The sequence below is a fragment of the Schistosoma haematobium genome, chromosome ZW, assembly GCF_000699445.3.
Source record: "Schistosoma haematobium chromosome ZW, whole genome shotgun sequence".
Lineage (NCBI taxonomy): Eukaryota > Metazoa > Platyhelminthes > Trematoda > Strigeidida > Schistosomatidae > Schistosoma > Schistosoma haematobium.
In genome coordinates this window covers 52,955,686-52,968,820 of record NC_067195.1, presented here as the reverse complement: position 1 = coordinate 52,968,820, position 13,135 = coordinate 52,955,686, and the positions used below count along the sequence as shown (strand labels likewise).

At 32.0% G+C, this 13,135-nt stretch overlaps 1 protein-coding gene across 1 annotated transcript in view; it reads right to left on the bottom strand.

Moving 5' to 3' along the window:
• The window catches only part of MS3_00003861 (uncharacterized protein), a 248,629-nt gene that overhangs the window by 25,824 nt on the left and 209,670 nt on the right, over positions 1 to 13,135 (bottom strand). Inside the window, exons 48-51 of the mRNA XM_051211722.1 lie at positions 6,993 to 7,204; positions 5,421 to 5,487; positions 4,344 to 4,480; positions 738 to 1,096 (exon numbers count right to left, since the gene is read on the bottom strand). Of these exons, the coding sequence (XP_051071819.1) occupies positions 738 to 1,096; positions 4,344 to 4,480; positions 5,421 to 5,487; positions 6,993 to 7,204 (775 nt within the window). The remainder of the gene's footprint in view (positions 1 to 737; positions 1,097 to 4,343; positions 4,481 to 5,420; positions 5,488 to 6,992; positions 7,205 to 13,135) is intronic.

The window sequence follows — 13,135 nt, the reverse complement described above, 5'->3', positions numbered from 1 at the left end:
CTTTAGCGGAAATGACATTCAATTATATTGAGATTTATGCATCAATTACCATTATATAATGAAACATTTCTTTGATATAATGCAAGTCAAAAAAATGTTTGCTTATAAATATGAAAGGTATCTGATTATTATTGAGAAACACTTCCATATAGATTTTGAATATTAACAATTTAAATGAATAGTGAGAACAAATTTGTTTTCTGTTGTACATATGGCCGGATAATCAAATACACTGCATTTTGAGATGGTGGAGATTTGTAGCTCAGGTGGATGATTTTGATGAAGTTTTGTTCTTTGAGCTGGTATCTCCAACGGGAGATACAACCAAAACAAAGAAGTAAACAATGACAAGTTTAAGATCAACAAGAACCAATCAACTTCGAGGTCTACAGGACAGGCTGTGAACCACATGTGGAGCAATTCGAACACTTTAATTATATCTGAAGTTTATGCTGATGATGTCGTTCAGAAGAACAATGAAAACTCCACGACCAAAATATCCAGCTCAGAGAATAAAACTCTATGAATATACTGCACTAAATAGAGGGACTATTATTACCACTAATGTTATAGATCGTTTGTAGACTGTTCCATTTAATCAATGATATCATTATACATAACTAGTTTTAGCTCATTTTTATAATAATATTTATTCTACTTCATTTTGTCATTTGTCGTTCCATTTACTTAAATATATCTTTATAAAAATACTATGTAATTTTAAAAGTACAACTTACATCAGAAGGTCGTGAACCTGGCAGTGTTGAATAGGGTTCATTAATATGATCCTTTAAGTTGGAATTAGAACCATGAATATTATTTAGACATGGTTCATTTACTTTCAAATTATCTGCATCAACTCCAGAATTATGTCCATAAGAACTATCAGTTATAGATTTTTGATCATGATTATTTAATCCGTACAAAGTTCTTGTATGATTAAACAATTGTAGTAAATAATCAATAATTTGAGGTACACTTATCATACGATCAAATGGATCAGTTGTTTGTTGACCAACTATAGGATTACTTAATGTTTGTGAATGGCCAATATGTTTTAAACTCTCGGCAACAAATGAGATACTTATCGAATCAACTAAAAATAAAATAATTACGAAAAATATATCAAATAGATGAGTAGATACATTGAAATACAGACGTGTTTTCCAGCTTTCGTCATATATACACAAAAAATAAGGGAATATGACTGAATTATGAAACAATTATTCAGCTCAATAAAAATTAAACTAATTAGATTCTGTTTTGATGAAATAAAACTTTTAAAGAGTTTCACTAGAAATACAAGATAAAAATTTATTACCACGTACTCTTCATGCTTACAATTCTATGCATCAATATCAATGTAAATAATATTGACAGCACATGTGTTAACAGTTTTGCAAATTATTTTTAATCATTAATAATGAATCTAATTTATTCAGTTATTTGACTGACAGTAACTCACTGAAGACAATGGTGGACGGTGGCTCGATTTCGTGGATTGGTTGAAGTTAGACATTAACACTGTTGGATGCTGGCTCAGTGATCTAAAGGTTAAGCGTTCGCTTATGAGACTGATAGGGCCTGGATTCGAGTCCCATGGTCGGAATCGTGATTGCCCACTGCTGGGGAGTCCCGCACTAGGCTGTTTAGGTTTCTCATGGTGGTCTAGTTTGAACTGACTCATGAACTTAACTATTAAAATTACTATAATATTCAAAACCTCTAACCAGTAAAAAGACTATCATATTAAGCTCAATCTTGATTCATACATTTAACTATGTATATTATAATTTTTAACATCATTTTTAATTCAATGTTAATATTGAGAAAAGTTGTATGATACAAATTATTGTCATATTTTCGTTTGATCAGCTTAACAATCTATACATAATTTTATAGTGTAAATATAAACTACTTATAAATAAGAAAGACTAGTTCAGTGAAGAGTTCTCTTTATGGCGAATTCATTTTCAAAGCTGTACAATCGTAAAAATATATATACTTATTTTTACAGGATGATAATAATACTGATAATAATTTTCTGTTAGACATGATGACAGTGAGGTTAAATAAACAAAGGTATTAAAAACATTTTTTAAAACAAGGAAAGTTTAATGATCGTTTGATTGTTAATGGCTGAAGTATTAATCAAAAGATAGATAGGGAAATTATCATTCGGAAAGGATGGCTCATCATGATAAGATAAAATGTTGAAATTGAGGTTAAATGTAATCAGAATGGTTGTGGAAACAAAATAAACCAGTTGGGGGTAGAAAATTTATGGGGAAGATGGAAGGTGAAACAGATGTTTGTAAAGGAAGAAGAGTATGAAGAAAGAGAAAAAATTATAAAACATTAAGACCATAGTAGAAGAAGAGGTTGTACCAGTCTCTTTTGCACACACAATTCTGGCTTTCCAGATGTATGGCTAATGCTCTGACAATGCAAAGAATATGCAGTCTAATTGTCTTTGGAAGACTTCTTCCTACCTTTTAGACTTTGAACGCAGAGTCTGTCTTGATTGCGTGACCTGTATTCACAAGGTGTTCGATTATTAAGCTTCTTATTGAGCCGTTTCTTCCTCTTTTTAGCCACGCCTGATAATGTTTTTGAATTCTTTTGAATAAAGTACGCATCGAACGACCTATATACCTGGCTCCACATGAGCAGGTAAATTGGTAAATGCATATTGAGTTGGTTAGATGCGATAATTTATCTTTAAGATTATTGGTGAACAATGATTAGCTGAAGAATACTATTCGCAAACTTGCTGCAAAGAATATTATTTATAAAGAATCAGAAATTCTCCTCTTTAAGATGTTTGTGGCTCTGTCACCCTTGAATTCGATGTTCATGTAATTATTTGTGTTCTCGGCGTTTTAGGTTTTATGTTCTTACCAATGAATATCGAAGTATACCGGTTTTTAGTAAGTACATATCTTTTGATGAATAATTAAGTCATTAACAATCAAACGATTGTTAGTTTCCCTGTTTATAAAAAAAAGTTCTTTTTTATTTCTTTGTTTATTTAACCTCACTGTCATCATGTCTAACAGAAGTTTATTATCAGTATTATTATCATCCTGTAAAAATAAGTATATATATATTTGCGATTGTACAGCTTTGAAAATGAATTCGCCATAAAGAGAACTCTTCACTGAACTAATCTTTCTTATTTAATGTCTCAGTAGATGTATTCATTCTGTTAACTCATAAATAATTTACATCATGTAACAAAAGTTGCATTTATTTAAACGTAAAAAGACATTATTGTGTTACATATAAATACCATTAATAATATTTATCATATTTTGACAGCAAATGTAAGAAAAAGAAGAGAAGAATGAAAGAAAGAAAGAAAACGTTTTAGTAACTAAATAAAATGGTATAAATTCGGGTTTTCTGAAAATTTTTGTTGTTGTTGAGAATTTAACGAAAGTAGTAACCATTTTTGTTAACAATCAGTGTGATAATTTAAATGGAAAAGAATTCGTGAACTTCTTTCAATAGTTATTTATATGATGAAGTCAAAGAAATAATTGGAAAAAAAGGTGTTGCGTAATGAAATTTTATCTTTTATGACTTATATATTGAATAACTTAATAAATATATAATCATCAGTTCGGAGGTTGTGGAAATTGCTAAGTTTTTGATTGAAATCACGAGCCGATTGATGTTAGACCACCATGGAAAACCTGGAAGCACTGAACAGCCGTCTCGTTCTATGGTGGGAATCCGCAACAGTGCGCATCCACGATCCCACTCTCAGGACTCGAGCCAAAGGCCTTCAGTCTTGCGTGCGAACGCTCAACCTACTGGACCACTGAGCCAGCCGGCATCCAATGATATTAGTGACCAACAAACTAATAATGAACATGTACTCACTAGTGACTAGCTTCGTGAGGGAATTCTCGGAGTTCTAGTGAGAAGCTGTGACCAGTGGAGGTAATCCGTATTGGGTAGAGACAGGTATTTACCTCAGTACAATGGAAGATGGCCGCGCAATTTCGTGGATCGGTTGAGGTTAGACATTAACACTGTTGGATGCCAGCTCAGTGGTCCAGTAGGTTAAGTGTTCGCGCGCGAGATCTGGGGCCCTGGGTCCGAATCTCGCGGGGAGCGGGATCGTGGATGTGCACTGCTGCTGAGTCCCACAATAAGACGCAACGGCCGTCCAGTGCTTCCAGGTTCTCAATGGTGGCCTAACATCAATCGGTTCACGATCTCAATCAAAAAGATATATGTAATTAACGTTATTCAGTAACAATATTATGATTTTGAGTAGATTAATACTATTAATAATTATATGAAATGAGGAAAATATCAAGTGACTAACTTACAACATAGTTCTTTTTGTAAACGACGTAGTTTTAAACCAGTTCGATAATCAGAGAAACGAACAGTATTAAATTGTTTCATAGATTTCATTAAATCACATAAAATTGGATGATCCCATTGAGTTTCTTGCGTTTCATGACTAAAAAATGAAAAGAATAGATAATGCCATTGTTGTTTCATGTTGTGAAGGTAAGTGTATCTGATGAGTTTCAACTTGGACGAAACACGTTTACTATATTCAATTAATAATCACGTTAGAAAAGCATAATGATTATTGTATGTCGTTTAACCATACACTGAGCTGAAAGTGATTATATCGTTTTGATGTATGTAAATTTCACTGAATTCATTTGAAAAGTTTATTCCTAAATGAGAATATTATCTAAACAATTTTATAATAATATGTACTTTCATTTTATAAGATTGTTTTAGTATAGAGATCTAAAGTTAATAGGTATTAATTTAAACAAAAGAAATCGTTCTCCATTAGAGTTGAGTAATAGACAACCACTAAAAATATTCATTTAGATTACATAATCGTTAAAAACAATTTGTGAATTAGTCAAAATTTAGTTATCATTTGTAATACCAGTTTCTATAATAAAAAAACATGTAAACTCTAGAAGCTTCTATTTATAAGCAAGAAATATAATCATCTTGAAGTTGATTATATCAAAATTATCGAAACTTTCTACATTCTTTTTCTATTTTTGATTTTTATTATTACCCTGAAGAAGTCCAGAAACGTTAGCTGGACGAAACATTGGAGTGATTTAAAATTCAGTCACTGAGATTATTTCAAATATAATTTTCACATATAATAGATTCTTCTATTTGTCTATAGATTTTAACCATTTAGGAATTTATGAGAACTTTCGTTAAGTGAAAAGTTTTATTTCAATTCACTGAAGATTTGAGTGAAAGTTATATTCGTAAACATCTTATCTATGACAGTTAAAAAAATAACTTCATTATTTAGCTTGGCAATTGAGTTTGTTTCATCGATTCATTCTTTTCTCTTTTTTTAAAAAAATTGTATTGTACAATAAATATGAACAAATATTGTAGTTCATACTTACTTTTTATAGTATGGAACTTGTGTACCAGATGGATGAACACATCTTTCCCATGGTAAACGAACAGAATCTGAAAAAAATAAGTAGAATAATGTTTGTAATAATTTTTTTTATTTTTTTTGCATTTCAGTCCTATAAAGGACGAAATGGGTATCCAATGCTTCCAAGTTTTTAATGGTATTCTACCTTAGATCGACTCATGAATTCAACTATTAAAACTACTATAATCTCTACAAACTTCCAATTCTGAAAATAAATTTCTAACAAATATGTTGATTATCATAAGAATAAGGTATCTAGCTAAGCTGTTACACAATATATAAAATGAAACACGAATGAGGTGTACTAATCTGAAAATTGTCAACTACTTTCGTAGCTGATTATAAACTCATTTTAATATTTGTAGGATATTCGCTTAAAACAGACTATGAAAGTATATCTTGAATTACAAGATTTATAACTAATCATCTAACTATAATGCATAGTAAATAAATGAAAATTATTCTACTGTAAAAAGAAAAATTTCATAGTTTCCAGATGGTTTATTTCATGGTAAAACAGAAAAAACAAAGATTAAAATATCGTGATGAATAGAGAAAATCAGTTGTCTAATGTATAATATTGAAAAAGTACCAATTAATATTGAGATTTATAGTTTACAAGAAATTAACTAAAAAAACATAAAACATTGATAGTATCAATTGTCAACTCCTGATTTTCACAGTCTAGCATATGGGAAAATAAGTCACTGAACAAATTGAAATACACCCATTCATCAAAGATGTATAGTGGCTAGTAGTGGAATCCAGTTTGATGCGCGTGTCGTCCTATTCGAAACTTGTCAGCTGGATGTACCTGCATCGCAGAGTTGATATTCACTCCAGGAGTCAAACCTAGTACCGTTCGCTTCAAACGCCATTGCGTTATTCACTTACCTATTGAGTCTTGATAGCCACCTGCTTGTGCAACGTGATGAAGTTTAAATTCACTTGCTGTTGCTTTACTTGTATCTTCCCATTGTTGAACATCAACTCTGGGATGCAGGTACACCCAGATGACGAGTCCCTAATAGGACGAAACGCGCGTCAAACTGGATTCCACTGCTAGCCACTATCCATCTTCGCTTAAAAAGCTTTTGACTTAAGGCTATATCGAGGCAATCTTCACAGGATGCACATATACCGAGATGAGACTGGTCAATAACAATGGGAAGATAGATGTAAAACAACACCAAGTGAAAAACCATTCATAGTTTATAAGCATTTGATTTTAAATAATTATTCTGGGTGTATGAGATTAATACTAATCGTTATAAAGGTCTGTAATTGGTATACAGCTTTAAACTACTTTCTTTATTAAATTAAATCTGAATAACTATGATATCTTGCAAAACTCTGTTGTCAATTTAACGTATGGAATTATGCTGATATGAAAGTGCTAAATGTACACAACTACCTTACTCACGATAATAAAGAAAGCTCTGTCTAATGTCTTAAAAGAGATGAAACGTGTGAAGCGAATATTATTTCGAAAACCATTAAAAGATTGAAGTTATTTAAAACAAAGTTCTCTCACCGTGTAATGGAACATTTTTTGATTGTCCTGAAGTCGCTGGGATAGTTTGATCAACTGGTTCTATAGCTTCATGACGCGATCCTTGAGTACGTTGAGAGGAATTACGTGTAACAGTTTGATATTTCGGTCTTTGTGGCATCATTTGTAGTGCTGATAAACTTTGATTAAGTTGGTGAATTCGAGTTTGTGTAATAACACGTATTCTTTCAAACCTTTTAAGTAGAAAATAAAAGAGGTGGGTTGAAAAAAACTTGAATTTAGTTCTGAAAGGAAAATGACTCAATGTACATACATGTTTACAATAAGGCTCTATTTCTGTCAAGTAAGATGAACATATCAAAATAAACGATATTTAAAAGACTGATTCTTTGAATATGCTTGTGTGCATTATAGCTGAAGTGATTGTAGACAACATGGTGAATGACTAATTATAAGGAAGTTTGAGAAATATATTATAATCGATATGTGTTTAGGCGGCATATTCTAGAACTTTTACTAGTCCATTCCATTTATAATATAATAATCACTTTCTGTATGTAAGCTTGACAATAAATTTAACGTATATTTTCGATGAAACTGTACTAATTAATATAATTATGCAACAGTTCATAATTTGTTTATAATTTATATAAAAAAACGGAATTCACTTATTTTATGTCAATGAGTATAAATTCAGTGTTTGTGATGATTTATATCCCAAATATATTCTTATATTTCAATATATGTAGTATAAGACTAAAATTTATAGTTTCGCTTTATCTATAAAATAATCAGTTATTATTATTAATCTCATTTTGTATTGTTTGTTCCAATCTTTCTATTGATGTTTAAGACTAAAATTGATCAGTCACTTATTGGCATATATGCACCCTATACGGATCGTCTCGATATTACTTCAAATCCTAAGCATTATAAGCAATGATGGATGGTTGCCACCTACATCCCAGAGTTGGTGCAGATACATCCAGCTGACGAATCCCAAGTAGGATAAAACACGCGTCCTGGACTTCACTGCTAGCCACCATCCATTAATCATTATTAGAATTGGTAAATAAACTCATATGGGATTAGTTCAATAATCGAAACGACCATTTAATGATTCCAGGTTTTCATTAGTGATTTAACATTGATCCCAATTAATAATTTATAATTTTTAAATCGTTCTTTAATTGACATATGTACACATTCTGTTGAAGTGTACTTACATTTTACTTAACTAAAGAATTTGATATATATATAATTACACTGTTTCTAGGCTGTTACTATTTTGATAATACCTAATGTAAAACCCTTTTTTAAATTCTATCGTTGATAGTTTTTACTTCTATTGAAACATTTAATTTTCATGTATCGTATATTATTAGAATTACCATTCTGGAGGTAGAGCATATTGAGATCAATGCTGCTATGTGTTTCATATAACTCACTGAACATTTTATATTCACTAGACGATCAATATTCTGCAATTTCCATTTAATCACTCGAAAAATATTGTTTATTAGATGTTAATAAACTGCTACAGAACTTAAATAAAACATAAATATCGAAGAATTGTCATCATCCGATGTCTTATATATATAAAAATGTAAGGGATATATGAGGGAGTATCAATGGTTGCCATAACTACTAATTTAGTGAATGATATGTTTATTTACATCTTGGAGATACGTTTACCAACGTGGTTGCAATTAACTTTTCATGACAAATTTTAGCAAACAATGAAAACTAAAGTTTAAAACGTAAGCTTTTAATCAACTCAAGATATTGTATATGTGAATTTGATCACATCGGTGTTATTCACATAATATCCAATTATAAACCCATGTACGAAGTATAGTATTGAAACTAACAATAACTGTTGAGTTTTGTCGATCAACAAATAAAAAATAAAGTCAACGTTATAAGTTCAAAAAATATTACCTGAACCTTATTAGTTTATACATAAAATTTATTAATCATTTTTATATACACCTTAAAAGTAATTACAACCTTTATTAAAACAGAAATACCATATATCTTCTATTTATATTATTCTGATAAAATAATTTGTCAGATAATTTGAAAAACAAGTACACAAACTAACGTGAATATAATATTCTCTTATATATACGTTCTTTGGATACTTATTTCTTATTCATTTGCTTTACAAGGAAGTCAGTTATTAATATCAGAAGGGGTTTTGTGGATATTATAGTAATTTAACTAGTTGAGATCATGAGTCAATTGAAGCTAAACCATCATTGAGAACCTGGAAGCACTGGACGGCCGTTGCGTCTTATTGTGGGACTCAGCAGCAGTGCACATCCACGATCCCGCTCCCCGCGAGATTCGGACCCAGGGCCCCAGATCTCGCGCGCGAACACTTAACCTACTGGACCACTGAGCTGGCATCCAACAGTGTTAATGTCTAACCTCAACCGATCCACGAAATTGCGCGGCCATCTTCCATTGTACTGAGGTAAATACCTGTCTCTACCCAATACGGATTACCTCCACTGGTCACAGCTTCTCACTAGAACTCCGAGAATTCCCTCACGAAGCTAGTCACTAGTGAGTACATGTTCATTATTAGTTTGTTGGTCACTAATATCATTGGATGCCGGCTGGCTCAGTGGTCCAGTAGGTTGAGCGTTCGCACGCAAGACTGAAGGCCTTTGGCTCGAGTCCTGAGAGTGGGATCGTGGATGCGCACTGTTGCGGATTCCCACCATAGAACGAGACGGCTGTTCAGTGCTTCCAGGTTTTCCATGGTGGTCTAACATCAATCGGCTCGTGATCTCAATCAAAATTATTATTGTTATCTGAAATTTGTGTTTATCATTAAGATACTTATCATCATAACCGAGCATTGGTTACGATTTTTTTGTAGTTTATTTTGTATGACATAATTTTTCGACTTACATAGAAATTATATGCACTTAATTTTTAGTAATTTTCTAATGTCACAATAGTTGACAACTAGAATCAATATAACGAAATAAATTAAGTTCCGCTTCTGCGTGATCTGTAAAAAGTACGATACCACTCGTGTTGACAAAACTCAGAATCTGCCCAGATTGATTTAATGTTGTTATATGTACTTATATAAAGATTATTGTGTTTAGAAAAGAGCCTGATGAGGATCTAATTGGAAAGAAGATTGTTCGATTGTGTGCCACTCTAATTTGCACAGTCAAAATTTTTTATAAAACAACGATCAATCGAGCACAGTAACGACATTAAATATTTAAAAAAAATTGTTATTTATATTTAAAGGTTGAATCAAAGATTACTAAAACATTTCATAGAAACTAGACGGCGAAAAACAATTATGAAATTGGAATGAGTAATTTGGTGAAATATGTATTCAATAAGGGTATGAAAATAACATTCAACTACTGATGCTCATCAACGGTGATTGAGTCAGAAGTATGATTGCTGAACATGATAATGCCATCAAACAACGGACCACTAGAATGTCAACGTAACTCTTATCAGGATCAGATAGCCGTTTAACGCTTTCTGATTTCAAATAGCTATCTATATGAGGTTAGTTCATGATGTGAAACTGCAAAAAGAACACTCTCAACAAACCTTTTTACTAAAATTATTATATTTCTAATTTTACTGATGATTTATAGAAAGTGTTGACGTTTATTTTACACTTGACACCGCTGACTGGACGTAGTTAAATAACTATTGGAAACCAGAAAACATTTGACAAGCCTCCTCTCTTTAGTAGTGCACAATCCATAACCTCGTCGAGCTTTCCATCCTTTGTAGGAACATGGATGTAGATTGCTGAAGAGTCCATTACTATTAGATAACAGGTGTCTAGTGTTTCCTGATTTTCAATGCTTAGGACTTTGAATCAACTAATTTCTATAAATATTACGAAATTGGTCAACCTTTCAGTTTTAGATTACTTCTGCTTCATTCCCTTTCATATTTCTTAGATTTATCCTCAAATGACCTTGTATATATATATAGCTTTTATTATCAATTAGTAAATCATTGTTGAAACTTTACCAACCCTTATAAATTTATATTATTCTACTTCACCTGTTACTTTTTGTTTTATATCAACAAAAATAGGTTAAATATTGAAAATTCAATGTAAGCGGGGGTGCAACTTCGTGGATTGGTTGAAGTTAGATATTAACACCGTTTGATGCCGATCAACTCAGTGGTCTAATGGTAAAGCGCTCGCGTGCAAGAATGATAGGTCCTGGGACACCTTTTCCGCTTCATTTTAATTAAAAACAAAAATCTTTATTTAATTATAATAAATTCATAATTGAAATTTTCATTTCTTTGAGATTTTTCCCTTTTCTTAAGCATCATCTATTGTGTGAGTAATTGATTACATTTCTGTGATGATTATGTGCAAAGGTCTTAAAAATAAATCAGTGAAAATTTATGGTTAGAAAAGTACACATTTGTACCATTTCATATATTTATAATAGTAATAACAATAGTCGAGTTCTTAGAAACATTAGTTAAAAATGGGAGAATTTAGATATTATGATTTGATAACTGATACCAGTGATGTAGATAACTTAAATGAAAATTTTTTGGTTGAGATCATGAATTAATTGATGTTAGACCACCGTTGGAAACCTGGAAGCACTGGACGGCCGTTTCATCCTAGTATGGGATCCTCAGCAGTGCGCATCCACGATCCCGCGGGGTGCGGGATATTGGACAATATGCATGCTTCCCATAATTTCAGTCATATTTAATCGTTTGTTCTTATTTCAAAGTTTCACTTCCAACAAACTTGTCGTTATACTGGTATAATGTCTGTTATTGCATGTATATGTGTGTATGTACGTACGCGACAAATAATACATCTGTCTGCAGCCACTTCTAAGTTGCACTTGGTTTTATAAGCAAAATTTCTTCGAAGATAAGCACGATGAACATTTCATATTTATTTTTATTCTTTACAAAAAATCTAACTCATTCAAAGGTCTATTTAATGGTATGATTGAATCTAACTGGGCAATTTCGGAACAATGGTTTGTATTTTTTTTAATCCAAATCTTTTGTAATGAAATTTTTACTTTTATGTTTAAGATTTCATTCATGATAGAATTTTCGTGCAGCAAAATATAATTTCCTTAAATTGATGGCTTTTAACCTGTGGATATTCATTCTCATCAGGCGTGATTATAGAGGCTCTCCTTTACATGGGTAGCATTTTGTATTACTAACCAACATTGACTGCAGAACAGCAGAAAGCCCTTAGGTGCTAAATTTTTTTTATAAAAAAGCACTCCACCAACCAACTATACAGATAATGATTGTAGTCTCACTAGTGATTTAATATGATGTAGATTGCTTGAAGTTCTAGTGAGAGACTATAGAGTCCTGAAGATTTAATTATGATAGCAATGATAAACTAAAATGCTTATGATTTGATCAAAGAAGTTAAAAGCACGCATAGCTGAATTTCAACCTAATGACTTAAAGGTACCGGGCTGATATCAGGACCCTGAGTTTTATGGAGGTAAATAAGTGAAGATTAAGAAATTATTACAAAATGTTTTTGGTGTATAAGATTGTGGAGAGAATCTAAGTTATGGACGAGTCAATCAGAAGCGTTTGAGAAATTTCAAGGTTACGGCGCCAACTTCAGTACTTAATGCTAACGTACGGTCGGTTCACAGGGAATTTTGTACAAAACGTGATAATTGAGTGACTATAACAAATAAAACGGCGAGACCATAATTTTTGAACGAATCAATCAGGTATAAGATAATAGATCTCGCATTTTGGCACAAAAGTCTTTCATCCATTTGGCTAAACAAATTTCTGGCATTATAGCTAATGTCAGTTCGTGATGAAAACCCTATATATAATTCCTAATTAAGGCGAATCACGACAATTATCGCGAACTGGATAATAAAAGCACCAGTCACACTGGCTGCAGCTAAGTACTACAATATATACGGATGTTTTGAGAGCGTACACACTCCTACATAGGCTTGGTTATATGAATCGTGTCGTTATCCACAAGTAGCATTTTGTGCACTCAACAACCGGAGTGCACATAAACAGTGTTGAAGCTGTGTGGTCGAGACTGAAAGAGTTTTTGAGACTTTATCATGGCTCCGGAGGCTGACTATTCTGTAGCCATATGGATGACTTCCTCTACTATA